This window comes from Verticillium alfalfae, genomic scaffold (genome assembly GCF_000150825.1).
Source record: "Verticillium alfalfae VaMs.102 supercont1.2 genomic scaffold, whole genome shotgun sequence".
In the NCBI taxonomy this organism is placed as follows: domain Eukaryota; kingdom Fungi; phylum Ascomycota; class Sordariomycetes; order Glomerellales; family Plectosphaerellaceae; genus Verticillium; species Verticillium alfalfae.
In genome coordinates this window covers 1,183,542-1,210,105 of record NW_003315037.1, presented here as the reverse complement: position 1 = coordinate 1,210,105, position 26,564 = coordinate 1,183,542, and the positions used below count along the sequence as shown (strand labels likewise).

General features: G+C 55.1%; 13 protein-coding genes across 13 annotated transcripts; 5 read left to right on the top strand and 8 right to left on the bottom strand.

Moving 5' to 3' along the window:
- Positions 1-668: 668 nt before the first annotated feature.
- On the bottom strand, positions 669-3,162 carry VDBG_01826 (mitochondrial 40S ribosomal protein MRP2; the record flags this gene model as incomplete). The annotated part of the gene is made up of 5 exons (XM_003007592.1): positions 669-1,070; positions 1,134-2,131; positions 2,390-2,486; positions 2,799-2,970; positions 3,041-3,162. 5 exons carry the CDS (start codon positions 3,160-3,162, stop codon positions 669-671), a joined length of 1,791 nt encoding a protein of 596 aa, XP_003007638.1.
- Positions 3,163-3,550: 388 nt separating this feature from the next.
- VDBG_01825 (FAD binding domain-containing protein) lies at positions 3,551-5,526 on the bottom strand (the record flags this gene model as incomplete). Its single annotated transcript, XM_003007591.1, has 5 exons — positions 3,551-3,718; positions 3,768-3,889; positions 3,945-4,578; positions 4,628-5,013; positions 5,100-5,526. 5 exons carry the CDS (start codon positions 5,524-5,526, stop codon positions 3,551-3,553), a joined length of 1,737 nt encoding a protein of 578 aa, XP_003007637.1.
- Positions 5,527-6,419: 893 nt separating this feature from the next.
- On the top strand, positions 6,420-8,135 carry VDBG_01824 (conserved hypothetical protein; the record flags this gene model as incomplete). The annotated part of the gene is made up of 2 exons (XM_003007590.1): positions 6,420-6,655; positions 6,764-8,135. 2 exons carry the CDS (start codon positions 6,420-6,422, stop codon positions 8,133-8,135), a joined length of 1,608 nt encoding a protein of 535 aa, XP_003007636.1.
- Positions 8,136-8,359: 224 nt separating this feature from the next.
- On the bottom strand, positions 8,360-9,100 carry VDBG_01823 (conserved hypothetical protein; the record flags this gene model as incomplete). The annotated part of the gene is made up of 1 exon (XM_003007589.1): positions 8,360-9,100. One exon carries the CDS (start codon positions 9,098-9,100, stop codon positions 8,360-8,362), a length of 741 nt encoding a protein of 246 aa, XP_003007635.1.
- Positions 9,101-10,044: 944 nt separating this feature from the next.
- Positions 10,045-11,026, bottom strand: VDBG_01822 (conserved hypothetical protein; the record flags this gene model as incomplete). The annotated part of the gene is made up of 2 exons (XM_003007588.1): positions 10,045-10,522; positions 10,596-11,026. 2 exons carry the CDS (start codon positions 11,024-11,026, stop codon positions 10,045-10,047), a joined length of 909 nt encoding a protein of 302 aa, XP_003007634.1.
- Positions 11,027-11,375: 349 nt separating this feature from the next.
- Positions 11,376-11,573, top strand: VDBG_01821 (conserved hypothetical protein; the record flags this gene model as incomplete). Its single annotated transcript, XM_003007587.1, has 1 exon — positions 11,376-11,573. One exon carries the CDS (start codon positions 11,376-11,378, stop codon positions 11,571-11,573), a length of 198 nt encoding a protein of 65 aa, XP_003007633.1.
- Positions 11,574-12,245: 672 nt separating this feature from the next.
- VDBG_01820 (receptor-interacting serine/threonine-protein kinase) lies at positions 12,246-14,802 on the top strand (the record flags this gene model as incomplete). Its single annotated transcript, XM_003007586.1, has 2 exons — positions 12,246-14,519; positions 14,755-14,802. 2 exons carry the CDS (start codon positions 12,246-12,248, stop codon positions 14,800-14,802), a joined length of 2,322 nt encoding a protein of 773 aa, XP_003007632.1.
- On the bottom strand, positions 14,723-16,074 carry VDBG_01819 (40S ribosomal protein S27; the record flags this gene model as incomplete). The annotated part of the gene is made up of 3 exons (XM_003007585.1): positions 14,723-15,628; positions 15,701-15,763; positions 16,003-16,074. 3 exons carry the CDS (start codon positions 16,003-16,005, stop codon positions 15,446-15,448), a joined length of 249 nt encoding a protein of 82 aa, XP_003007631.1.
- A 306-nt stretch (positions 16,075-16,380) lies between these two features.
- On the top strand, positions 16,381-17,671 carry VDBG_01818 (phosducin family protein; the record flags this gene model as incomplete). Its single annotated transcript, XM_003007584.1, has 2 exons — positions 16,381-16,579; positions 16,636-17,671. The coding sequence occupies 2 exons, from the start codon at positions 16,515-16,517 to the stop codon at positions 17,348-17,350; spliced, it is 780 nt and encodes a 259-aa protein (XP_003007630.1).
- A 336-nt stretch (positions 17,672-18,007) lies between these two features.
- VDBG_01817 (conserved hypothetical protein) lies at positions 18,008-19,673 on the top strand (the record flags this gene model as incomplete). The annotated part of the gene is made up of 2 exons (XM_003007583.1): positions 18,008-18,519; positions 18,572-19,673. The coding sequence occupies 2 exons, from the start codon at positions 18,008-18,010 to the stop codon at positions 19,671-19,673; spliced, it is 1,614 nt and encodes a 537-aa protein (XP_003007629.1).
- Positions 19,674-19,757: 84 nt separating this feature from the next.
- VDBG_01816 (conserved hypothetical protein) lies at positions 19,758-21,118 on the bottom strand (the record flags this gene model as incomplete). The annotated part of the gene is made up of 2 exons (XM_003007582.1): positions 19,758-20,869; positions 20,986-21,118. The coding sequence occupies 2 exons, from the start codon at positions 21,116-21,118 to the stop codon at positions 19,758-19,760; spliced, it is 1,245 nt and encodes a 414-aa protein (XP_003007628.1).
- Positions 21,119-23,187: 2,069 nt separating this feature from the next.
- On the bottom strand, positions 23,188-23,579 carry VDBG_01815 (predicted protein; the record flags this gene model as incomplete). Its single annotated transcript, XM_003007581.1, has 2 exons — positions 23,188-23,428; positions 23,491-23,579. 2 exons carry the CDS (start codon positions 23,577-23,579, stop codon positions 23,188-23,190), a joined length of 330 nt encoding a protein of 109 aa, XP_003007627.1.
- A 1,949-nt stretch (positions 23,580-25,528) lies between these two features.
- VDBG_01814 (predicted protein) lies at positions 25,529-26,332 on the bottom strand (the record flags this gene model as incomplete). The annotated part of the gene is made up of 2 exons (XM_003007580.1): positions 25,529-25,760; positions 25,812-26,332. 2 exons carry the CDS (start codon positions 26,093-26,095, stop codon positions 25,529-25,531), a joined length of 516 nt encoding a protein of 171 aa, XP_003007626.1.
- Positions 26,333-26,564: the final 232 nt, after the last annotated feature.

Below are 26,564 nucleotides of genomic sequence, written 5' to 3'. Positions count from 1 at the left end.
GCGCGGCGACCGGATCTGGTCGAGGATTGCTGTCGCGGAGAGGGGGGCGTGTGTGAGGGAGACGTGCGTCTGGGGGGACGAGAGGTGCCAGGGGCCTTGGTCGGGGGTGGCCATTGTGTGTGTGTGTCTGTGTGTGTGTTGTGGAAGTACTGGTAGGCGTGGTAGTTTTGGGGTTTCTGCCTGATTGGGGATGCTTGGTTGATCAGATGAGAGGGCGCATGAGGCTGGCTTTCAGATTTGGGCGACGATGATCAGTCGAAATGATGGATTGTGAAACTTCGTGTAGTTTGTCTCACAGAACGTCAGATGAGTCCCCGATGATGCTCAGTTGATGCTGTGGAGATGCTGGAATTCCCTCACCGACTTCACCGAGATCCTCACCGAGCCCCTTGGCTGCAGTATCACCCCACACGAATAGGGGTAGAGTCGAGGCCTCGATGTCCTACGTGCTGTCACTGATCAAAATGGTCTGCAGAATCAGCTGATAATTTTTACAGGCCTGCTTAGATAAAGCCTTGACGTACGACCTCGCCACCGATCTGTGTGCTGTCCACAGACTTAATTTGCAGCCCCGGCGAAATACTCTTCAGCTTCAGGAACGTCTTGCGCTCAGACTGCCCTGCGTCATGTTCCGCACCTTAAAACATCTCATCACGCCGAGCTTCATCTTAGTCAGACTCACGACTGATCACCAGCTCAGCTGCGGCTGTCACATCATGCCCATCGCCTCCGAAGCTGATAGTCGGCTTCACATCAACCGGGACGTCACCCCACTCCGTATCAACATTGGCCCAAGCAGACTCAGTACTCGCCTCCATCTGAGACGCAATGTCGACAACCGTGATCTCAGGGTGTTGATATGCGGCAAATCCCGCAGCAGCAACCTCGCCAAGCCAGCCGAGAATCGACTCGCGCGCCCGCACGAGTATCATCTCGACATAGTAGGGCTCGCCCGAGCTGTAAACAGCCGCGGTACCGTGGTTTAGAAAAGCAGAAGTCTTGCTGTTGCCATGAGGTCCCGCGAGGGGCATATCAGCCGGCTCTTCGGATGTAATGTATGCCCGGGCGCGCTGCACGGCAGGTCAGCAATAGAAATGATGAACGACAGTGCGATTATAGGACGGCGCACCTACCTTGGCAAGAAAATCCCTAAAGTCCTGGTGCTTCAGGCTTGCACTGTCGGTGATGCCACCGAGAATGGAAAGCGTGTTTATGCGACTTCCCCACCGGCTCCAGACATAGTCTTGGTCTAGGTACGCCTCAAGCATATCTGCACTAAGGCCGATGCCAAGGAGGTCAAGTCGCGCGTCTTCGCTCGTCAGGGCAGGCAGTACAGCCTCAAATATGTAGCTGATGTGCTTTTCTGACGTCTCGAGCCCGGGAACCTGGTTTGCTGTGGTGATGCGGCGGCCGTGATGTGCGAGGCTGGCGAGTGGCATATCAGACATGTGGCCGAGGGTCAGGCGCGCTCTTCTCAGGCACCAGAACACGGCGCCCACATTGCAGAGAATGATGCCTGGAGATTGCGAGTCGTCGGGTGACGAAACTTGCTGCTTGAGGGTCTGCACAACCGAGACCATGGTGCCCATGCTGATGCCGCCGGGCCCGTTGGCAACGCGCAAGGCGAGGATGCCGAGGCTTTGGTTGGGTTCGCCGAATATGACGGTGACTCGTGACTTGCGATATAGATCTGCGCTCGCGAAGATGGTCACTTGGGGATCTGCGGGCTTTGAGCCAAAGGGAAGGCTATGCTGCTCTAGGCCTTCGGCTTCAAGGCGGGCATGGACAATCTTTTGGACGGCATCTAGTGATCGATCAGCGGGAGAAACCGAATGACTGCGTGCTGCAGACGGACCGTTGAAGTGGAAACGTTGACGGCCGTTGACACGCATGTTCTTATCGATCCAGTATTTGAAGTAGCGGTCGGGGTCAGTGACGCTGCGGATCTCGTCATCTTCGTTGATGAAGTACCTGTGACGGTTAGATAGAGTTGCACCAACGAGCGTTTGACTAACCCAAGGTCCTTGAGATTGGAAGGAAAGAGATAGTCTCTGGGGAGACCAGACCACTTGCGGCGGAACATTGTGCAGATCGATGTCTGAGACTGAGGGGAAACCGAGAAGGAAGTAAGCTGATAGTATCGGTTAACGTAGACTCTGGGCGAACGAATAGCACGGTGAGTGAATGGTGACTGGATGAGCGGACTGATGCATCGTTTGCGGTATTCGATCGCTGACGGCATACACTGCAGCCCGTGCCCGAATGTATTGGCAAGGAGGACAAGTTGCGAGAAGACCGCTTCGGCCTCCTGCCCTCCAGGTTACTACCCACTTAGATACCAGGCAGGAGGAGTCTACTTGCAGGACCGAGATTTGAGGTTTGAAGGTACTCCGCCCAAACAACCGCTGGGCCCCATAATCAAACACGGCGCCGCCCAAGACTGATTTCTGAGACGACCAGTACCTCGTTGAACCAAATAAAATCGTCTATTTTCGCCAGGTAGTGGATTGTTATACATGCTAAGCGTCGGCGCGGCCTTGGGATCCACCATCCAGGCCAGCAACCGCCCATGAATATCACGCCGTCCAGATCTCGTCACGGCACGACGGCAAACGCCATTCGGCCTACTAGTTGTACACTGGCATCGTCCCAAGCTCCCTTCGCGGCTCTACCAGCTCGCCTTCTTCACGCCTGGCAGGTTGCCCTGGTACGCCTCCATCCTGAACGCAAACTGGTCCAGCGAGTTAGCACTTTCGACCGGGAGATCTGGTCATTTTCACAACACGGGTTTGACGCACCCTGGACATCTTGAAGTCCCTGAAAACACCGCGGCTCTTTCCACCCATAATGCACCGGTTCCTGATCTGCGTGGGGCGCGTGTAGGCGTGCATCTGCGTCAGCTGCAGCTGGGCTTCGGCGCGCACGCGAGGCGGCAGGGTCGTGTTGCGAATGAGGTATCGGAGGGCTTGCCTGCGCGAGGGTGAAAAGTGATTAGCTAAGGTTCGTCACCCGGTGCGCATGGGTCGTGCGAGCTGCCTACCTCTGGGTCTCGTGCTCCTGGAAGACCTGGCGCTTGGCGTTGTCGCGCAGGACGCGCACATTGGTGAAGCAGCTCAGGGTGAAGCAGCTCAGGTCGAGCTTCTTGGGGCGGAACATCGACATCGTGGGCGGTTGGTGGCGGGTTGTGCTGCTGCTCGTCGGGATGCGACGGTCGGCGGCTGAAAGTTTGGCGATGCGATTGATGGCGGTTGGATGTTTGATGTGGGTCACGTGGACTACGGCGGGCTATGCCGACAGAAAAGATGCAGGCGTGTAGTCGGCTCCACTACCTGAACTTGTCACTCCATGCCCCTGACATGTACCAGCATCTGACTTGTTCATGATGTGGGAACCCAAGCTCACAAAATGGCATGGCAGCCCGAAACAACGTAGCCATCGGACAATCCAGAACGGAAGACGAAATCCCTTTTTTCTTCTCTCCATTTCTATCATTTGTACCATAAGCGAGTGCATGTTTGGAAGTACCTGATCAGACATGAGCAAGCACAATCTACTTCCTACATAGTCGTCCATCGTCGCGCTCTTCCCACCGTTCATTACCAATACATGGCTGGCACCAAAACACATCATCAGGGTCGATCTTTCTCTTGATCTGCGCCAGCCGTTCGTAATGCTTGCCCCAGAATGCCTGCTGGAAATTCGGCTCGTACTTCAGGGCCTGTAGACTGTCAACAACCAGCAGCAGAAGGATGACCAAATCGACCTACCTCGTTCACGTAGGAGCCTCCACCAGGCGTGAGCTGTCGAAGCGGCTCAAAGTGAGTCGTGAGAGTCTCGATGGCCTCACTCTCGGCTGGCTTGTTAAACGGCGGAAACCCCATGCTGCCGACTGCAAGTTTTATCAGTCTTGTGCATCTCAGTAAAATCACAAACTTGGAACGTACTTATATGCAAGTACGCCTTGCGCCAGGCTGGGTGGACGGCATTTCCGCCTCCCCGTGGCTTTGCGTTGGCCACGCCTTTTCCGGCCACGAGGAAAGCCGACAATCCACCCGTAGGCCCGCCTGCCGTCTCAAGCGCACTCTTTAACGCATCTTGATCACCTTCAAGCACATCCTTGGGTAGCAGCCGCGAGACGAGGTACGTGGAGTTGCCAGCGGTGCCCTGGTCATAGTACACGTCGTACCAGTCGATGAACGAGTCGAAATGCTGCTCCTGGGCGTAGAAGAAGACCATGCCCGGCCAGCGTTCCTGCAATGTCTCGTTGAGGGCACTGAAAAGTTCGAGCATCGCGTCGGGCTCCTGGTCCTGGAGTATTGCAATGCCCATAAGACCGCCGACCTCCTTCGGTCCGCCAGTGATGGGAAGTGGGCTCGGCGTGCGAGCTGATGAGAAGAAGTAGCCAGACAATCCTGCATCGCCCCATGTGGGAAGACGAGAGAAGGCAAGCGTGATGATGTCCCAGAGGAAGGGGGCGTCAGCTGCAGTTCCGAGCATAACCCTGAAGCTAACAATCTTCGGACTCGGGTATGTCTTGAGCGTTATGGACGTGAGGACACCAAATGTGCCGCCGCCGCCCTGGTCTGCGTTAGTCCTGTCGATCGACACATGGCGGCAAGCTACTGACACCGCGAATGGCCCAAAAGAGATCCTGGTTTTGGCACTCGTTGGCCGTTACGATATCACCCTTGGGTGTCACAATTTCTGCCTGGAGAACCTGATCCGCCGCAAGACCGTGCTTGGCACTCAGGATAGAGTGACCGCCGCCTGTAATATAACCACCTAGCCCAACAGACTTTCCGCCACCCCCGACCATGGTGTGGTTATACTTGGCGGCAGCAAGGTACGCATCATAGACCTGAACACCACCGCCAGCTGTGAGGGCGCTACCAGATATACTAACGTCGCAGCCGTCTGGCATGAACTCGTCTTTATGGTAAGTGATGTCTCTTATGTTATGGGTCCAGATTGACAGAGCACCAGGGGCAATGGACCGTCCAAGGTAGTCGTGCCCTGTATTTTTCACCACGAGTCTTACATTGTGCTTTCGCGCTGCGATAGTGTCAGACCGATGACCAGGTCGAATTGGAAACACTCACCAAAGGCAATGCCTAGCTTCACGTGTTCGGCGGTGGTAGCGTTGACAACGTACGGAGGGTATCCTGCAGGACTGCACGGATAAGAGGGGTTGGGAAGACAGCTATCGTTACTGAAATTGTCCCACATGACCGAGATGGGATTTTCAGTGTGGAACTCGTAGACGCTCCATGCTGCCTCGACGCTGGGGCACGTTTCACGGTTGTATGTGGGCTGTTCTGGATGACAGATAGCTCCAGGAGGAGCTGGTCGCAGCAGTCGACCTCCAAGTGAGAGTTGAAGCTTGCTCCACTGCTTTGCTGAGGGCCATTGGGGATCGCTTGGGTATACCTTGCAGACCTGTTGTGGTACACAGATGCCATGGCAGAAGGAGGAGAAGCATGTCAAGACGAGCAGGAGTATGGTGGTCTGAAATCTGGACAAAGTCATGGTAGTATTGTGAGAGTAAGGAATCTCTTCAAAGTATCGAATTTCGGAACCTGACTCTCATCCAAGAAAAAGTCACATCGAGGATCTTATATGGATGGCTTCAGGTTCGTCATTAGTACAAGCTCCCGTTCGGTCTCCAGTGAGCGGTGCGGAAAACAACGAATCAATTATCGTTGACCGGCACATGAGCAGCCTGTAAGTGAGACGGCGTGCTGTTCTTGACCCAGTTTAAGCGTTGATGACGGAGAGCCGAACTCACTGCCAGCGCTTCCAACCGTTGCCTGGTATTCCCGCTATGATCTTCAAGACGGTGGCCAATGAGGGTCTCTCGTATTGCTCGCTTTCCACAGCAGCAGCGCTAGCAGAATAAGCCTGCAGGAACAGCCCTACAAATATCTGCACAGACGGTTGACACGATCAGTGGTTCGGCTGTGCGGCACGGTCAGCTTGACTCGGTCGAGTACTGAAGTTCAGCTGCTCGCTGAACAATGACTGTTGCCTGGTGCAGTGTCGAACTCGGCGCGAACCTGCCCGAGAAGACTCTTTAAGTGCCTAGGTAGTAAGAGAGTCCGACTCGGCTTGCGCAATACTGGATCAAGGAAAATCTTCTTTGGTGGCTGATAGCCATATCTTCTGGCCTCTGAGGTTGGCAGGGGTCCTCAATTGAGGCCAAGCACGATTCCACCCGAACGAGCACACGTTACACCTCAGGTACCTGTAGGCACAGACACAGAGGTACATGGAATGGAGCTCGCCCGAGCTCCCTAGCTGTCTCCACTTAAATATTTCCAACGCCAGAGCAGATGCTCCTGTGTTGGCTTGATCACGCTCTAGGCTTCAACTCTTCTCTGTCGATTTGCCCCGGAGTTCGAAACACTTGCACAAGGTCCGCCATGGCTTCAAAACGAGACTACGCCGACTCGGCCAGCGATAACTCCGTCGAGCCAGCCGCGAAGCGATCCAAGAGCCAGTCGAACAAGGCTCGACAACACCAGAACTCCCACATTGATCCGACGTGGGGTCAGAAGTACGTCTTTGGCAACCACGACGGCGCCACCACGGTTCCCGTCGATCCAGAGCTCGATTTTGAAGATGACGGAGATGCCATGGCCTATTTGAAATCTGTGAGGTAAGCTTCAAAACTCTCGGGACACAACACACGTCGATCTCGCGCTGAACCAGTTCTCCCACCCCTTAGTTGTGCGAGTACCTCGTTGCTGACGTGGTGAGTATACAGGCAAGAAGCCAACGGCATCCCGCACCTGCTTGTTGCGCCGAAGATACCCATCGGCCCACAGCTACCGACGGACTTCCAGCATTGGACAAGCGACGACGAGCCCAAGGAGGGCGAGGAGGACAGGCACATGGACCGTGGCCTGTACGACGAGGGCACTGGCGACTTCCGAGGCCGCTACGTCGACGGCGCATACATTGGCGCGCCAGAGTCGTGGGACGAGGACGCGGCTTACGGCGACGACGAGGACGGCGCAGCGTGTGACGGCGACGCCGCGGAACAAGACGAGGACGACGCCTCCGACGCCGCCATCCACGAAGCCTACTTCGCCTCGCTCCTCTCCCACTATTCTGCCCTTCGCACCCTCCTCCACAGCAAGCCGCCCGAGGAGGCCGTCCAGAACCTGTCTCGCACGCACAGCCCCTTCGTCGGCCACTTTGGCCCCCGCTCCGCCACATTCAAGATCTGGGACCACCGCCTGCGCACGGCCGACCCGTCCCCCGTGCAGGTCGCGAGCATGGACAAGGATAGCGTCCTCCGGGTCCTGCGCGTGCTGCTGTCGGGCAGCTTCCTGCGGCGCGGGGGCGAGATTGCCGAGCGCACGAGCCGCTGGGTGTGGGCGCTGCTCGCGCGGCTGCCGGACCGCGGCGAGCTGAACCACGTCGAGATGAGCTGGATACGGGACCTGGGCCGGCGCGCCGTGCTGATGAACCAGAGCCTGGCGGACATGGCGAACCTGAGGGAGGCGCTCGAGGGGGACCTCGGGGTGCACGATGCCATTGATGACAGCTCGGATGATGACGCCGTGCTCGAGGACATGGAGGTTGACGAGAATGACGGCGAAGTTGTCGATGCTGGCGATGCTGGCGATGCTGAAGACGCCACCGCAGATCAAGACGATCAAGCGATACATCGTAGAGAAGGCCGGGGCACGGAGCAAACCGAACAAGGTGAGACAGACGACGGCGACAACAACAAGGTCCCCGAGAGCGAACCCTTAGAGCCGGCAGCGGAGCCCAGAGTCGAACCTCGGCGCAAGGACACCAAAGACGACGACGTGCAGTCAGAGCCCATGGACTGCTCCGAGGATGGTGAGGCCTCAGAAGAACAGGTCCCACGAGATCCGCAGGCCCCGCGGTCGGAGGCTGAGAACCCAGAGAGTCTCGAAGCGATGCGAAGTAGAATTCTCGCTGAGCTGGACACAGTCGAGGTGCAAGGCGCCGAAGAGGAGGCGACAGAAATACAGGCAGCCGAAGACCGGTGGCGTGCAAGAACCAACATGCGCGCGACCCTGAATATGATTTTGACCGTCGCCGGCGACTTTTACGGGCAACGAGATCTGCTCGAATTTCGAGAGCCTTTTACAGGTATGTAGGTAACTTGCACTGGGAGACTCAGGGGACAAGGTTAGTGAGCGAATCCCGGAAAGCTGTAAATTCAACGTGGTACTCTAGTGTAGCAAAAGCGTCAACCCAACGCAGGTAATCAAACAGACAGTGGTACAAATGTCCTCAAAGCAGCTCTTGCAGAGTACAACTCCTCCCAACGCCATATGCTGGTGGCCCATCCTCCTCATCGTGTGACCTCGCGCGCGCCGAGTCAAGCATCTGTCATGTCCATACCCTCCTCGACTAGGAAGTCAGCCTCTTCGAAATCCCTCAAGTTCTCCTGCCCTGAGCTCGTAGTCGTTGTCGTTGTCGCGGCCTTGCGCTGCCCCAGACGCCTCGGCATGGCCATCGGCCGGGCATTGGCCCATCCTGCAGGGGACAGGCTCCGCGGGCTCACATCGTCGTCGGCCCAGGCGCTCTTGCCTGAATACGGTACTTGCAGACTGTCTGTCGCAGCCTCTTCTTCGTCATCATCATAGATGCGCTTCCGTGATGAAGCGGAGACGGCGCTCTCGACGCTTTCCTGCGAGCTGGTCAAACCCGGCACATCGTCAATGTCAGGCACGTCGCTGTCGTCCTCGCCGCCGTCGTCAATACAGTCGACAGGCTGGCTCGCGAAGCCACCGATGTTGTGAATGCCGCAAAAGGGAAGCAGTTCGCGCTGCGCGGGAGCCTTGAACGCGGGCTTGGCCTTGGTCGTAGGGGCGACGGACGTGTCGGACCAGAGCTTGAAGGCGCTGTATGAACCGGTCTTGTAGCCCTCGGGCACACTCTTGCGGACGCGCATGCCGACGCTGAGGAGATTGGTCTGGACGCTCGCGGGGAGCGTGGCGGCTGCCGGCTGAGAACTCGAAGGCGGCGAAGTTGAAGGGGTGAAGAATGAGGTGATCTGGCGCTGGGCGGGATCAGAGGCTGCACCAGCGAATTGGCGCTTGGTTCGGGGTGTAGACATGGTGGAGGTGTTGATGAGGCGAGGTTTGTAAAACGGAGAGGTGAACTGGGACAAGGCAGGGCCTGCAGTGTCGTCGGCTTTTGTAGTATGGGTGCTCGAAAGGGAAACTTTGTTGAGGTGGTGGTGGCCTTGATGGTTGGCAGCAGCGATGTCGTGTAGCGACAGGTTGGAGTGGAGATGGTCAGTTCGGTTTTTACAAAGAGGGAAGACCGCAAGCAACAACGAAACGAGACAGTCGGTTGCAAAGGGGGGCCCAAAACGCTCTGTCGCAATGACGCAAATGGAGGGGAAGCTCGGTTGGTAGGGAGACGGAATGAGAAGAGGGCAAGATTCCACAGGTGCTGGGGGCAGACGAGAGGCAGGGAAGATGGTCAGCATGTGGTGGGGTCCGAGGGCGTCGTCACAGCAGCGTGGGCTGGACCGGGTGCGACTGCCCAAAACCACCCAACACGGCCCTGAATCCACTCAATCCAGGGCGGAAGGAGGGTCCCTGCGTCCTTTCCCCGTCCCGCGTCGGGCGTGTTTTTTCGCGCTCGTCCCGCGTTTTAGCGTCCTAACTGTCTGGGGTGACAAAGAGCTTGCAGTCATTCGTTGTGGGGCATCAGCGTGGCCTCCTTCCTTGTTAGCCCACTACCTACCTACCTAGGTAGGGGAGGTAGGTACCGCCGACATTGGTGACTGTAACTGCAACCGATTGAGGAGGGCTGAAGCTGCCAACAGCAGCATCCGCATCAGCATCAGCAGGAGCCATCAAGCATATTCTGGCCGCTGCCAATCCTTGTATACCTATGCACCTGGCTGGACAGAGACTACCTTATCCACAGCATCCGCCCTCGTCTGACTCGACACCCTTGCTGTGTGAGCCAACGGGTGACAACGGCTGCCGTGTGAAGTGAAGTCATTCGACGATCCCCTCCGCATGTGTCGACCGTGACCTTGCCGATCTACCTCTTGGAAAACAGGCTGTTGAAATCCACTCCCTTGACAACACCTGCAACCGCCACGCTCCTCGTATCTGCCGTGACATGGCGAATGTCTTGGTCGATCGCACCTAGGTCATCTGTGTTGATGTAGCCTGCCAACGCTGTACTGTCGTGTATGGCCTTGACATCCTGGATGTTTTGCGCATGCCGTGCTGTGGCCGCTTTCTGCATACTTTCCAGGCACACCTCTTGCAGCAGACGGTTCGCTTTCTGAAGGACCTCGAAGTCTCGTACAACATCGCGTCGGATGTCTCCCGCCGCACCCTCTGGAGCCTGCGCCAGGTGCTGTGTTTCGCCCAGAACGATCTGTCGGTCGCTCTCGATCTCTTCAGCTTGCTTCCTGGCGCCATCCAGGCGTACCCGAGCTTCTGATTCAAGCAGTCGTGCGCCCTTCACTGTCTCGGCCTCTACACCTACGCCTTTCGGCATCTGCTGTAACCTGTGCTGGTATCAGACCTTGTGCTTCTCGCGGCAAAATTTTCAGTGTAACAAGGTGGGGCGAGTCGACCTACAGGTTGACCGTTTGCAACGATAAACACAACGTGTCTTTGTAGTCCGCCAAACGCTCTCTGAACGCCTTGGTCCTGCTGACGCCAAATAGACCGATTCGCCATCTGTCAGTCCAGAACATATGGGTCTGCGTAGAATGCTTCAGCCAGTTTTTCAGAAGACCTTGAAAGTCGTTGCAGGCAATGCGACAATTGTCCGTGGCTGTCCACATGGTCGAGGTCGGCGCGTTGGCGGTCTGCTGTCGGTCGTCGTCCTGCAGAAAACGGTCCAGCTGTGCAAAGATCGAAGCAAGAGTCTCAAGATCGCGTCGAATGGCCTGCACCTCTCGGGGAGCATCTTTGATATCCTCAATGGTTCGTACGAGTATTTGCACGCTCTGAACGGCAGCCACAACGATACCTACAGTGGATGCAGCGGCACTAAGACCGTCCATCGTGACGACGATTGATTGTTCAGGGTGTTGTTCAAGACTAAATCAGCGCTCAGTCCATCCAGCTGAGCCCAGCTATTTCGAGGCCAACATGGCTTGACACTTCAGCCCAGGCAGAAGCAGGAGGGCGCAGCCTGGTCCATCCGGGCGCTTAGACGTGCGATCTGATAGGGAGCGCTTGGAACGTCGACAGACAAACGTTTGGATGCTGTAGCTGGAAAACGAAACCGAGTACACCCTCAGTTTGCAAATACAACAGCGCAACCCCTTTCGATAAGGTAGACATCATACTTTACTTCAAGCAACGCCAGGATTTGCTGAGGCATCTCGCTTCAGCAACACCTTTCGGCAGATGAGCGACAGCGCGGACACGCTCGAAGAGCCTTTCCTGGCTTCCAACGCGCAGTTACGACCGCAGCAGAGCATCCGGCATGTCTCAGCGAATAATGGCTCCACCGCCGTCGCTGTATTCACCACAGGGCCTGTGAATCTGCCAAATGCCGTTCACCCTCAAGGTACAAGCACGTCCGGTAAAAACATCACGGCATAGTCTCTGCTCAGATAGGTTGTTTGCACAGCGTCTGACTAACGTCATCATGGTGTATTAGATGTGCTGGCAATCCAGGGGACCAAGCATAGTGTTATCCAAACTAAGATCTTTCTCTCCGACCCCCAAGTCGATCGCGAGAGGGTTATCACCAAAAAAGGAGAAAGAACACCGAAAACATGCGAATGGATCAAAGGACATGAACTCTTCACGAAATGGCTCACTAAAAAGAGTGATCTCAGCCTGCTCTGGATCTCTGGTGGACCCGGCATGGGTAAGACAATGCTATCGGTTTTCCTCACTTTCGAGTTGGAACGGCTGTTTGCCGTAACAGGAGATCAGGTTCTCTACTACTTCTGTAGCCACGACGACGCACATGAGAGTTCAGCGGCTGCCATTCTTCGGGGCCTCATTTATCAACTCTTACAGAGTCGAGAAGACTTGGCTCCTGTTGTCGCGCGTCATCTTCCCGAAGAGGCATCTGCTCAGCATACACGTAACGTCGTAACTTCCTTCGAAAGCCTTTGGATAATTTTTCGAGCTTTGGCTGCTTGTTTCGATTCCTCGATATCATTGTTCTGTCTCGTGGATGGCATCGATGAATACGACCAGGACACTACTGGACCCCTAATCGACCGACTTCGCAGGCCAGGTGCGTTAGGATCAAATGTCAGAATGCTCATCGTCAGCCGAGACATTCCGGCACTTCGTGGCCTTACACGGCTGAAGCTTGACCCTGATAATCATGATTCGGTGCAGTCTGACATTGGACGCTTCATCGCGTATGAGGTGGCTCAGCTGTCGCAGACGCACAATCTCGACCCGCAGTTCTGTACCAAGATCGAAAGAGATTTGCTACGGAGATCAGAGGGGACTTTCCTGTGGGTTGGATTCGCGATGCAGGAGCTCGCGAGGCAATCTACTTCAAATCAGATTCAGAATGCACTCGCATCACTTCCGCATGGCTTGAACAGCACATATTCTCGAATCTTGATGCAGATCAAGGAATCCGATAGGCGTCAGACGGCCTTATTACTACAGCTCACCGCCATCGCGGTCCGTCCCCTCACTATAGCTGAACTTGCTTCGCTCATAGGTAATGACGAGTCCCCTGAGGTCCCTGCCGAACGAGCGACACTCGATGCAATAGCATTGTGCGCCAACATTCTCAGGCGCGATGACGATCAGGTCACGTTTGTCCATCTGTCGGCGAAAGAGTATCTGCAGAAACAGCTGCCGATCCTTATGAACAACCAACCTGGCCTTCGCACTTTCTATATTAGTGCTGAGGATGCTCAACTATATCTGGCTGAGGCATGTGTCATCACCATAGAAGGCAGTAGCTTTCAGGACAACAAACTGTTCGAAAGCTTGGACGAAAATTCCGAAGATGATGCAACTGTCTCAGATAACTGGTCGCTTGCGAATTGCAATTCTGATGCCGAAACCGATTCCGACGATCACGAAGACCTGTATCAGTTTGAGCCGCTCCTCGAGTACGCAACCCTATACTGGTTCAGACATGCTGCCTATTTGAACACCAAGTCTTCGCAATTGTATAATCACCAGAGGCCCTTTTTTGGCGAACATTCAGTCACTCGAGCGAACTGGTTGCGCGCGTACATCTATCATCGAAGCTATCGCGGCCAAAGCTTGTCTCAAGACTCTAACCTCCTAATTGTTAGCGCCCGCTTTAACGTTCTCAATCTGGCGATGGCACTTCTCATAGACCCCAGAGGTAGCTACATAAGTCGTTGGCTCACCAGGCTCTCGCGGAGCTTCGATTCTGCGCAGACGGCAACGTTAAACGAAGCGCTGTGTGTAGCATGCGCAGAGGGCCACAGAGCTTTTGCCAACGCTCTTCTTCAAATGGGGGCCGACCCAAATGGACATGGCTATACGGAATCGACACCACTCGCCGCGGCCGCATCCCTCGGCCGTACGTCCATTGTGCAACTTCTTGCCGATAATGGACTCGACACTTCTCAAGAAGAATATTTGGCTTATCACAGGAAAGCGTTCTGCAATGCCGCAAGCCAAGGAAACAACCGCCTTGTCAGACTGTATCTAGGCGAGATACCGGACGAACAGAAGGGTCGACAACAGCCGGGTCAACCACCCAGTTCTGACCTACTTCCTCCGTCAGGCGACCAAAATCAGATGAAGAATGTTGTCGATATTGACGTCAAGGACACCTATGGGAGGACACCTCTGCAACTAGCGGCGATGTACGGACATACCGGTGTCGTCCAATTTTTGCTTGACAAAGGGGCGAATGTCGAAGGAGCGCTGCATATGGCAGTAGCCAGCAACAGGGTGTCTATTGTCCGGATGGTCCTGTCGAGACATCGAGACTGTAACGTTTTCGACGAAGACCACAATACTCCGCTACATCTGGCAGTCCGTATACCAAGTTATGACATTGTTTGCTGTCTGCTGAAGCAAAATGCAAGTTTTCTCCTGCGAAACCGGCAAAACTTGACACCCCTCCAGGTGGCGGCGACATTGGGAAATGCAGAAGCTGTCGCGCTCTTCTTTGATAGACGCCCAAGTAACCAAGTTGAAGATGCAATTTGGATAGATGCAATGGGGAGGGCAGCATCCAGGGGCTACGGTAATGTCGTGACGGTATTGCTTGCGCGAAGAGTCCCGCCAGATCTGAAGGATGGTTCTGGGATTACCGCACTGCAGAATGCCGCGTCGGAAGGATCTGAACAGGTTGTTAAGCTTTTGCTCAATGGTGGAGCGGCTATTGACGCGCTCGACAACAGCGGAGAGACGGCCCTGTTCTTCGCTACGCAATACTCACGTCAGGCTGTCGTAAAGACGCTGCTTCAATACGGAGCAGATGTTACTATTACGAACCCCGAGGGATGGACAGCACTCATGTTCGCAATTCAAGGAGGCGATGTGGGAATACAGGCACTGCTCCTTTCGAAAGGTGCTGTGGTAAGTGAAGAGCAGAAGCATCTGCTTCAGTCTATGTTTGCAGATAGGCTCTCGACTAGGCTCGAGGTTCCCGGTCTTGGAGGAATCGAGGATTTCGTAGAACAAGGAGTATGATGATGTGATCACATCAGGAACGGCGCATACGAAAGGTTTCGTTTGACACATGATAACATATGGAGTGTAGAGCTTGTAGTTATGAGTTTCAGTCAAACTGAGAGACTCATACCTTTCACAGTTGGTTTGGTTGACCACCAATGTCTGGCCTTTGCGCTCAGTGGATTGACGCCTAGAACCATGCACTCTGAAACAGTCAATAGCGGCGCCTTCATGCTCGTCACATCGCAACTACACATTCACCTTGGGGAGTCTCCGGATTTGCATCGCATTTCGTGGAAAACCGTTGAATTCGCAAAGCACAGTGCTACTTCCTGTCCACTGCACTTGGGTATGTAGCGATCCTCAATCAGCGGTTCCACGTCCTCACATCAAGGGATGATCTCGAAGTGAGACCAACCCATTGGTGCTCATGTGGAAAGCCGTCTTCAGCTGCCCACCCAGGCCATGCGGACGCGTCCCTTCCGTGGGACAAGGCGGAGGAGGAAAAAACGGATAAGTGTGATCGGCGGTGGAAGAGAGAGAGAGATGGACGAAACGTGTGCGAGAGAGAATGCGTCGATTGTGATGCAAGATATCCGGAGACCCCAAACGCCCCTTGTTGGTCAAGGATTTTTTTGGATGTCCCATCTTCTATCCGCAAAGGGCTGTCTGATTATGATCGGGAACAGCAGGCTCTAATAGCCCCTGTCAGGGTGTTGTCTATACGCCATGTCGCAGGTGCTTTTTGCAGATCCGAGATGAGAGCCACCATCGTGAACCGTTATCCGTCGTGAAACCCAAAAGAAAGGAAACCCGTCAAAGCGACGAGTCTACTTCCTCCGGAAGGAGCAGCCCTCGGTGAGCCTGGCCTTGCCACCAGTGGGCTGGCAGAGGACGGTGGTGCAGCCCTGGCAGATGACAACGGTCTGGGCGTGCGAGAAGACGGTGGTGATGGTGAAGCAGCCAGGGCACTTGACGTCCATGAAGAAGGAGCGGGGGGCGGGCACGAGAGTCTGTATCCGCATCTTAGCATTGGGGGACCAGGACGGTCACGCGAGAGTGGCCGAGGGTGAGGGCAATCGTACCTTGAGCTTGTGCTTCTTGGCCTCGGCGGCAGGGGAGGGGTTGAGGAGGTCAACGGCGAGAACCTGTCGACAATTCATCAGCACAACGTTCGGTCCTGGTCAAACAAGCACCCCGACGTCCAATCCAGGTCCATATTCCATGTCGTGTTCCCATAAAATCTTCATCCTCGTGATCTTCATCGTGGTCGAGCAGTAGTGTTGTGGCGAATGATTGTAGGCGTCATTGAGGTGGTTGGTCGTCGATTCGTAGTCACACACGTGTCGCTGGAGGACGTCGAGGGCAGCAGCGGAGGGAGTCTCACCATCTTGACTGATTTCGTTGATCGATGCGAAGAGTCGGATCGGTGCGAGTGCGGATTGTCTTGACGGAATCTGGAGGGGTTGAATGGCAGATTTGGACACTCGCAGGGTGGTGGTGAAAGCAGAAAACTTCGGTGTTGCGGGTCGGGGTTTCGCCTTCGCCTCCTCACTCGCCAGGCTGCACAGGCGTCGCCCGGGCTGAACGATAGTGCGGATAGGGTTCGCTTGCCCCCGACATTTTCACTCCCGCACGTGACACTCAGAGGCTCCACTTCCGTGCTCTCGACTTCGGTGTAGTCGGTCAGGGTCTCGGTGAGGGGAGCATTGGTGGGGTAGCTGTATGTCATAGCTCGATGGAGGGGTTCGTTTCTGGAATTGGCGCTGTTGCCTTGACTGTCGCCTGTTGCCTTCAGATTCCGCGACATACCGTATTGCCCCAGTACGACTCGAAGCCCGAGCAAAGTCATACCACTTGACATTCAAGCTTCTCGCCACGAGGCACAGACTCATCACAATGGCGAATCCTATGGACCAGAGGATAGCGGTCCCTATCGATGACCCAAACGCAGACACTGAGTGGTAGGTCGAGCTTAGCGACGCCGTAGTCCCGGCGCATCAGCTGATTTGAAAACAAGGAATGAAATCTTGCGCAAGCATGGAGTGATCCCCGAAAAGCCCCCGAGCCCGACGCCGATGATTGAGGAGGCCATCTTGGAGGGACGACGGATAGCGCACGAGAATCGCCTAGAAGGCAAAGACCTGGACGAGTTGGACGAGCTAGAGGATGAGGAGGATGAAGCTTTCCTCGAGATTTACCGTCAAAAGCGCATGCAAGAGATCTCGTCCATGCAGTCCAAAGCAGTTCACGGCAGCGTATACCCTGTTTCGAAACCCGATTACGCACGCGACATCACAGATGCATCGCACAAGGGCCCTGTCTTGGTCAATCTGATATCCTCTTTGGGCACGAACATCGAGTCCCGCGTGCTTTCGGAACTTTGGAAGATGGCAGCGCAGGAGTACGGGGAGGTCAAATTTTGCGAAATGCGAGCGGACAAGGCCATTGAGGGATACCCCGAACGGAATTGCCCGACTATTTTGGTCTACAAAAACGGAGATATCGCCAAGCAAATCGTCACATTGATGACTGTTGGCGGCGTCAGGATGAACATGGCCAATATGGACAACCTGCTTGTCGAGATCGGCGCTGTGTCCGAGAAGGACCTGCGTGTGGTCAAGCGAAGGAGGCAAGCTGAGGATGCAGAGGAAGAGCGGGCCATGGGCAAGGGAATCAAGACCGGCAACATCGGAAGGTCGAAGAAGGACGAGGACGATGACGATTGGGACTAAGAGGCAGGCAAGCGAGAGTATGGACGAATGCAGCTGTTCCTACAAAAGCGGCATTCTGGTTGACCCTGCGCTACCTTACTCTACCTACCATCGCGGCAAGGTACTAAAAGAGCACGGGCGAACTCAGCCACGCGGCTGTTGTGGCCCAAACAGTAGAAGACACTTCAGTGCATCAGCGACGGTCAGCTGCATAGCCGGGATTGTATTGTTTGATTACACGCCGGGAGTCGGGTGACTGTCTGCACAAGTCAAGTTGTTTGATGATGGCACACAAGCCTGGAGATTCTCACTCTCATGCCACCACCTACAGTAGGTACCTTCGTTGGTACATCAGATAACTGGGTGGGCAATGTGGTTGGAGCATCCAGTACCTCGACCCCACTAATGTCTTTGGGTGATGGACCCTGAAGTCTGGCGCGGTGCACCCCTGAAAGGTCGCGTGGGGTGAACCGCCCATGTCTCGTGTTTATTCGGGGGCGGGGGTTCTTGCGTCACGAGTCAGAGCACCAAGTCGCGTCGCGCTTCTTTCTTTAACAGCACACTGGAGAGCTTCTTAGAGGTCACCGCATGCTCTCTACGATCTGCCGTCGTCTGATGCTAACCAGCGAGTCTCTTCACCATTCCAGCGTATTTTAGTTGATTTATTGCATGTCCGAAATGGCGGACGAACCATCTCTGCCGCGGCTACCGGCGATATCCTGGAACGAGCACACCCAGAGCTTCAGCAATAACCCGAGGAAACGCGGTCGAGCTAGGCGGTCGTCCAACGCAACACCACTCTTCAACAATTCAAGCGATCCCGCAGTCTTCTCGAGCGACGATGATCCTGCTCTCGACAATTACGTCGAAGGCAGGCGCAAGAAGCGATACGTAGGAACCTGGTTCCAGCAGCAGCCGGCGTCCGATTCATCTTTCGAAGTCGAAGAATCCAGACCTTTGCCAAAGCCGAAGAGAACCCTCAAACGACAACTCGACAGTGGTGTCTGGATGGGAAGCGACAGCACGGATGGGGAGGAGATGCTTGAGGAGTTGAGCCTGCCGCTGCAGCCAAAGCTGCCTCAACTGAACCGAACACCCATTCAGAGGCCAACCTTGTCTGCCGCCGAACGTCTTGCCCGAGAGAAGATTCAAAAATGTCTCGACGAAGGAGATGAGGATGTGGATTTGTCGTGAGTGAACCTCATTGCCTGTTGATCCGGCCGTTTCACTAATCACTTGCAGTATGATGGGTCTTGAGAGCCTGTCGAACGCGACCATCGCACCTCTGGCCGAACTCGTCCCAATACCCCTTGTTGCCGAAGACGTTCCATTCGAGCAAAAGGATCCTTCGCTGAAGCTTTTTCTGTTCGGCAATCCTCTATTCCTCGTCCCAGGAGCGATCTTCGACCTTCAACACTTAACCGTGCTAAGCCTGCGTGGCTGCGGCCTTCGGGAACTGCCAGCTGCAGTTGCAAAGCTTTCTCAGCTAGAGACGCTCAATCTTGCTCAAAACTCATTAAGGCACCTCCCGGCCGACCTCTTGAACCTACTAGCTGCGCCAGGGAAGCTCAAGAATATGCAGCTGCAAGGCAACGACTTTTACCGGCCGCGTGGCCTCCCACAGGACATTCCAGATGGCGCCAGCATCCGTCATCCAGCGTACGAGCCGGATAATGAAGCAAAGAACGAGTTCGAGAAGCAAGAAGACCGCTTAATCACGAGATTACCTGCCCAATTCGAGGGCGTGTGTGCCATGTACCTCGCAAGATCCGCGGTGCAGTTTTCCGATACCTCGGGTTTCATATACTCTGACTTCCGCTTGGACGAACATGATGAGGGCATTATTCAAATCGACGAATCCGAAGCCGACACGATTTCAGCATGTCCACCATCCTCGGCGCCGTACCAGTCAAAATCAACGGGCAGGAGCATTGACACTTCAAAAGCAACTCGCGTGCCAAGCCTCCTGGAGCTGGCGGCACGGAGCTGCTACCGGAGTTCCGACCTGGAGGAGTTGAAACACTATCTTCCGGAAAGTCCGTCCCACATGAGGGACTTGCTTGACCGTGCGGTGATGCAGAGGAGCATTGGTGGATATGAGTGCGCACGGTGCAAGAGGACACTAGTCATGCCCTCCACACAATGGCTGGAGTGGTGGCGCGTGTCACAAGTTAGGGCGCTGTCGACGCCGACGCTCGAAGGACAGGGCGCGACGTTTGTTCCGTGGTGCTCGGATCCAGACGAGCAGGGCGTGCCGTTCCTGCGGATGGGCTGCTCATGGAAGTGCGTGCCCGAAGAGAGGAGGATTGGAGCGTGGGCACTCCGAGATGACCAGATTGAGTGAACATATGTGTACATTGAACATACATCTACTTGTCGAATATGAACATCGCTCGCCGAGAGTTGTACATTCAGAGGTCTTGTTTTCTCACAAGCTGCTATTTTTGGCACTCACCCCTGCCCCTTCACAGATTGTTCCCTTGTTGTACCACTTGACGACCGGCAGCATTTCTGAGGCGACCCATCTTGCCGTTTGCGAGTGTAAGCTTCCCTGCCCGAAGGGTCGGTTGCCTTGTCCCTCCTCCGCCGATCTCCGATCTCGAGCCCCTCGATCGCCTGCGTAGCTTGACTGTCGACGACTCTCCCTCCACTGAGGCATCGTCTCTTCGGATGACTGTTTGCCCCTCGCAAGTGCCTGGAACACAACGAGCTGATCCTGCAAGTACTCATCGCAGACGCCAGGCCGTTCGACCTCCCGCGCCAGCTCCACCACCAGTTTCCTCGAAAGTGCCGTCGGAAAATCCCCCTCCTTGGCCCTCGCCCGCCCCTTGCTTTTGCCCCCTTGGGGCGTCGACGTGAGAACATCCCGCCCCCAACGCAGGCCGCCAGCCGACCGTGCCACGAGGAGCACGTAGACGCGCGCATTGTGGCCCGAGTCCTCCACGGTGCGGAAGACGACCTCGGAAGCGGGCAGGCGGTTGCTGACCTGCTCGACCAGCCCGGCCTGCAGGTCCCCGTGCAGATGGCGCGGCGCCAGGATCGTGACATCGACGGCTGTTACACCCCGACACGCTCTTGTGTGCTCGGGCGGCTGCTGCTGTCGCGGGCGCAGCTTCTCGCCCCTTTCCAGGGGCGTGATGCCGAAGCGGATGGCGCCGCGGCTCGGGGGTCCGAGGGACCAGCCGCGCCGGATCAGCGTGCGTGTCACGCTGATGCCGAAGCGGGACTCGAGAGCTGGGAGGAGGACCTGGTCGGCGTAGTCCCAGGAGAGGGAGAAGCTGACATTGGTGCCGGCGGCGATATCGAGGGTGATGGGGTCGCCCGCGGCGAAGATGAGGAAAGGCAGCAGGGCCTGGAGGATGAGGAGGGCGCTGGCGCCGGGCGACTCGGGAGTGATGGCGATGTGACGCTGTGCGAGGTCGGCTGGTGGCAGGGTCGGAGAGAAGGTGAGGCATCTCGCGCCGACGGCCAAGCTCGTAGTGGTGGCAGCTGTTGCGGCGGCCAGGTACTGGATGGAGGTGGCGTGCTGCGACTTCAGACCTGGACAGTGTTAGGATCAGATCTTGCTCTTCGGCCTCGTACTACTGCTGGCAAGCAGAGGCAGCAGCAAGCGGAATGCCGGGGGGGGGGGGTAAACTTGCCACCTCCACGACTACGATTACCCCTGATTTCGGATACTGTCACCGGCTGCGACGTAACGGCTGCGAGCGCGACGGCCACACGCAGAACCTGGCCACCACCCTCTCCGGTCCAACCATCAAGCTGTATAGGCTTGGAAGTGTGCTCCATCATGGGGTGTGGTTGCCTCGTCGCGATTAGTGATTCAACAGACTCGTTTCATGGGGTAACACGGAAATGCGATTGGGGGCCAAGACTCAGAGAATAGAGCAAGACAAAATGCTGAAGATGGGTAGTATTCAGTATTCTCACGAGGCAGTGAAGATGCTGAGAGCTCTACAGTCCTCATCTGTATTGAAAAGAGAGCATCTTTGCATCCAAGCATGGGATGGTCGCCCATTGTGTGCGCCGTTACCTCGCCCAGGCAGCATCGCCAGCTGAGTCACGCCGGAAGCATAGGCAGCCCCAACGGATGGCGAAACACTACACAGGGTATCACAGGCAACGAGTAGGCTGAGGGGGCTATCCAGAACTTGCTTGATTGAAAACATTGACGTGTATTGAATGCACAAGCTCCTTGATTATACAATGCACGGGTCGGGCAACGGAATCCGCAAGTGATCGTAGCTCATCCTTGCTTTGCCTCACCTTAGGTGCCTGCCCACTTGGCTTGCCTGGGTCGGGGCACCGTTATGAAGCCCTCCGCGGTTGCGGCATTACCACCCACACAAACCAGGCACATAATCAATGATCTGTCCTTGGAAAACTCTTGAAGCCTGCTCGTAGGAGAACAAAATCCTGTTTCTTCCCCTTCCTACCCTCATCCTGGCCCTCCAATTCCTGTCGTCCCGACTCAATAGCTGTGCTGGGATGAGCATGGCTGTTCCGCGTATCATCGCATGCTGGGAGCTTCGTTCTGATACCAAGATATGCAAGCATAGGCTCCCGAACTCTGCACTCGTGGTATCACCAGTAGCCTTCATGTTTCGGAGTGGATGCCAACTCTTGCTTTTTGCGACGCGGGTCAGGATAGTCACCGTCTTTCCCCTTGCCATGTACCTTTTGCCCCTGGAAGACCTGCTGTTGCCTTGCAGGCTGTTTGTCTCGTGACTGCAAGATCCTCAGGGCTGTTGACCCGATACCAGGCAACCAGACCCTTTCAGTTGCTGTTCACCAAGCATAGGACTGCCATGCCACATGACCTGCAGCCACGTAGGAGGGGCTTGACCTGGGATCATGTGAAATCAGTGGTCGAAAGCGTCGATGTCTGTATATATAGCCCCCCTCCCCTCTGTTTTGAAGGCTGCCTTCCGTAGCTGCCGTGTGAGTCGTGTCAACCCCAGAAGTCTCCGGAATCCTATCTGACACTACCCAGCTTGTCTCCGGACAAGGAAATTATAGTGCGAGACTGCTTCACCATCTATGGCTTCAGTCGGCCGGCTAAATGGTCTACGCGATTCTGACTTGGTGTGAGCATCGGCTTGCTGATGCGGCCTCGGTGGCAAGGGAACGAACGTCCTCGTCAACATCACCGATCAGTAATGTGGCAATTTTGGAACCATATAAGCCATCCGATGGGTTGCCAGAATAGAGAGCTTACTCATTCCATCTCTTCAAACGCTGCGTCTCTCTGTGGCCGCGGTCTTTCCGGGCGGCAAAACTTGCCGACAGTCTTGCGCGGCCTGACGACTACGCCACACCGACTGACTTCACTCATCCTCATATAAAGTTCCGAGAAACGGGCAGTCTGGTACGCAACAGACAAATTTTTTTTCTGCGAGAATTCTATTCTATCTATGAACCAAAAGAAGGAAGGGAAAGAGAGGCTCCACCGTCCACCCGTACCGACTAGAGCAACCCTGAGGGGAGCCACAGATGCGATGATAAGAGAAGGAAATCAGTATGAAACAAGAGTCTCGACCACAGAATGCCATCGCCATGTCACAACCTTTAAGTACGTGCGAACGTCTTCTCTTGTGATCAAACAACCCGAAACCCAGCCTCCAGTCTGTGTACATCAAGGTGCACATAAAAAGAGAGGCATCGACTCAACGACACACCATGACACGTCGGTACGATCTAGTTCGACCTTGAAAGGTATTGTCGGACAGGAGTTGGCGGGTCCGGTGACTTCGGCCGAGAGGGAGGCACCTGGCTTCGTCAGTCCGTGATTAAAGGCAAGGTGCGCTGTTACCATACCCCAACAATGGCCTGGCATAGGCACTGGACAGACTATGTTCTCAGGACCGCTTGGACTTGGAAGCCCTGGACTTCTTTGAGATTTTTTCCACGGCATCGCGATACTCTTGTCTTTCAACCGGACGCTGAGGGAACACGACGACTCCGGCATAGCCTCTTTGGCTCTCTTGCTCTTTCGAGATTTGGTACGTGTTATTACGATCAGTCAAACCCTGGGCGAAGAGAGTCTTCTGCGAATAATCTTGGCCGCCATTTGCACCCTGCTGGTTGGATGTAGTTGATCTAACAGGTTAGCACATTTCGCTGTGTTTTTGACACCGGCATGGCGTGGCCGCGTGACGCACTCCTCAAAAGTCCCGGCGTTCGAGACGTTGGAACTGGGACGCTGGCTGGTCCGTTGTTGTCTCGAAACGCTGATGTGTCTGCTAGACATTTTGGGCGAGGAGGGTGGAAGGATGATGACAAGAATGCTTGGGTATGCGAGCTTGGAGGTATGTTGCTTGTTGCGGCTGAATCGCCCGTTTCATATCTTTAATATTAGCTGACAGAACTACAGGTGTCGTACTTATACTCCAAGGTGTTACCAAGGTCTGGCTCAACAGAGTGCGAGCGAAGGTGGCTGTTCCAGGGGCTTAGTTCCGCGGCTGCCTGGCGACCCCAGGTAGGTATGTTCGGTGAGCTCAGTGAGTAGCGTACCTCAGTCGGCAAGTCGTGACTTGTATTAAGCCCTCTCGTCAGCCCCGTCAAGGCTAACTAGGTGTCTGAATTAGTCGGGATCTTTGCTCAAATCGAAAATCGATTGAAAAACGCCTAGGTGACGGTTTTGCTCACCCCTGAGCATTTGACACTGCATTGTATTGCCCAACGGCGCGGGCTGCTGCCTGGCCGGTAGCGCTGGAGCATCGACCCCCTGGTGCAAAGTGTACAAAGTGTACAAAGCCAAGGTCTGTGTCTGCCATAGCGGTACTTGGCAAATCGCTCGGATGCATAGCGTGGTGCCGTTGATGGCCTCGGGACGGTTTACAGACAGGACCAAGGAGGATGTCAGCCCTTCAAACCCCGTTTTCGCTGTTGTTCGCTGGCCGCCGCTGCCTCGCGGCTTTGTTCGAGGCTGCTCAAGAGGCGAATGCTAACCAGTGGCCCACAGCGATTTAGGTCAGATCGTGGCTCATGAGAGCAAATGCCTTCCGCCGGAACGATGTGGGACATGAAGGCAGAGAAAAAGGTTTTACGTCAGAACGCTGGTGAAACTTCTCCATCCGGGCTGCGGAGTCTTTTTGATATATGTCGACTGGAGGGCGAGAATAGCCTGGACATTCGTTATCAGCCCCCCGCTCCATGCAGCCAGCAGCTGAAATGCCATTCAACACCCTCCCAGTGCCTCGCCCAAGACACCACAGTGCTGCCGGCTAGGTCCCTAGGACGGCACAGCACGCCCTGGAGCCATCAGAAAAGCCAGGACAGCAGCCAAGGAGAGAGCCAAGGAGAGCTGTTTGACCAAACTCAATCAAGTTTGGGACCATTCTTCTCCTTCACCGGGGCACTGTCGCGGCAAGATTTCATTGCCGGCCGTCCCCAGCCTTGGGCTGCAACTGGCACCAGAACGTATATGATGGGCTCAACTCCTCGGCACCATCTGCATGGATCAGCAGGTTTGGCTAGCCTGTATTTCTCGAGGAACTCTTCCTCCAATGCGCGACAGCGTGAACCTTCCATGGGGGTGCCATAGTGTTATTATCGAGGTCATCACTGTGGACAGCTGGTACCAAAACTCTTGAGCTGGGTGGAGAAACGGTGGCTAAAACATCACCACTGCAGCATGGGCGCAGTGATCACTGGGCTGGCTGCTGCAATCTTGAGCCAATGACATTGGATCAAGCGCTTCGCTTTCCCAGATCCTGGAGGAGAACCTACAACGACAAGCACGCTGTGGTTGGACCTACATGTCCATCACTGTCAAAGGACACAAGGCAGCTGGAAAGATGGAATTTGCACCATGGCTTAGCACATGGAGACTTCTTTTGGGTATTGCGGTACCAGGCAGTATCCACACAATGATCTCAGTGTCATTCTGTATCAAAGGGACCAGATCGCCATTCCTGCGCATTACTGTCGCAAGTGATGGAACCAGAAGCCACAGCCGGTCGAACGGATCAGTCGTCTTCACCAACACCAACACCAACACCAACACCAACACCAACACCAAATGATGGCCTGGAACTCCACTACCTGCAAAGCCCCAAGCCTAATCTTGATCGAGAGATTATATTGTTCAGAAACAGAAGCATGCGTTGCAGCCAAAGCCTGGTTATGCAACCTAGCCCAGAAGATGGAAAGGCATATCTCCAGACATCAGTGAAGTGTGGCAACCTAGGGGAGCCTTCATGCCCTAGACCGCTTCTTGTGAAACTTATCAACATCATATATGGCCCTTTCCCTCTCGCGCTTTCTCTGGTCCGAGGGTAATTTCGAATCAATGAATGCTGCTTGGCCCCCCTGCGAGCGGTGATCACGGACATAGTTGTTCGTGTTGAAAGCCGCTACCTCCCTTCTGAAATTTGCCTCTTGCGCTTGGTGTTTCTCTCTTTTCACAGAGTCTTCCGTATCCTCACCGCTAGGAGTGGTCAGTCTTGGTGCGATATCAAACGGTGAAGAGGAAACCGACCTCCCATACTGGTTCGCATCTGAACGGCAATCGACATCATACTCGCTTTCAGAAGCGGCTGGCCTCTTCTCTTTCCTTCTTTTTGACATCCGATCTACCTTGCCACTTCTCTCGAGTTCGGGATAAGCGACTTTATTGGACAACGTAGAGCTTTTGTAGGTCTTAGAAGACTGAGCATGCCTCTGGTCATGTGCAGATCTCGAAGACCGATGGCTGCTTGAAGACGACGGGTCTTCGGTCTTACGGCTCGACTGGTGGCTTCTTTTCTTTTCCCAATCTGCCATAATGATATTTTTCTCGAGAATGTATCGGTTCTGGTGTGCGAGAATCGGACTCGGGTCGCTCGATTTGAAATCGGCAGAGTTGAATTTTCGAGGAGATGCTGGGAAGAAACGGGGATCCGGCAGCAGCATGCCTGTGAGGGAAACGAGCTTGTTAAAGATTTGGCTTCACCACTAGGTCCCTTGTCTCTTCGGATCCCATATCCAGGCCACGCGTCCAACCTCTCTTGCGAATCGCACACTGCCTGTTACACCGAGCCATGGTTTCTAAGAAAACAGTGCAGCCCAGTTCGGAGGCGTCAAGTGGGATTCTGAGGGTGACGACACACAGGACCTAGTGCCTCAGAAAGGCGCTCGACCTCTTCGCAAAGTGGCTCTCATGACGATGATGAAAGCCTCACTATCGCTTAAGCACATGCTGCGTCTTGTGCCCGTCGTTGTTCAACCACATCTGCTTCTTTCAAGTCAGCCT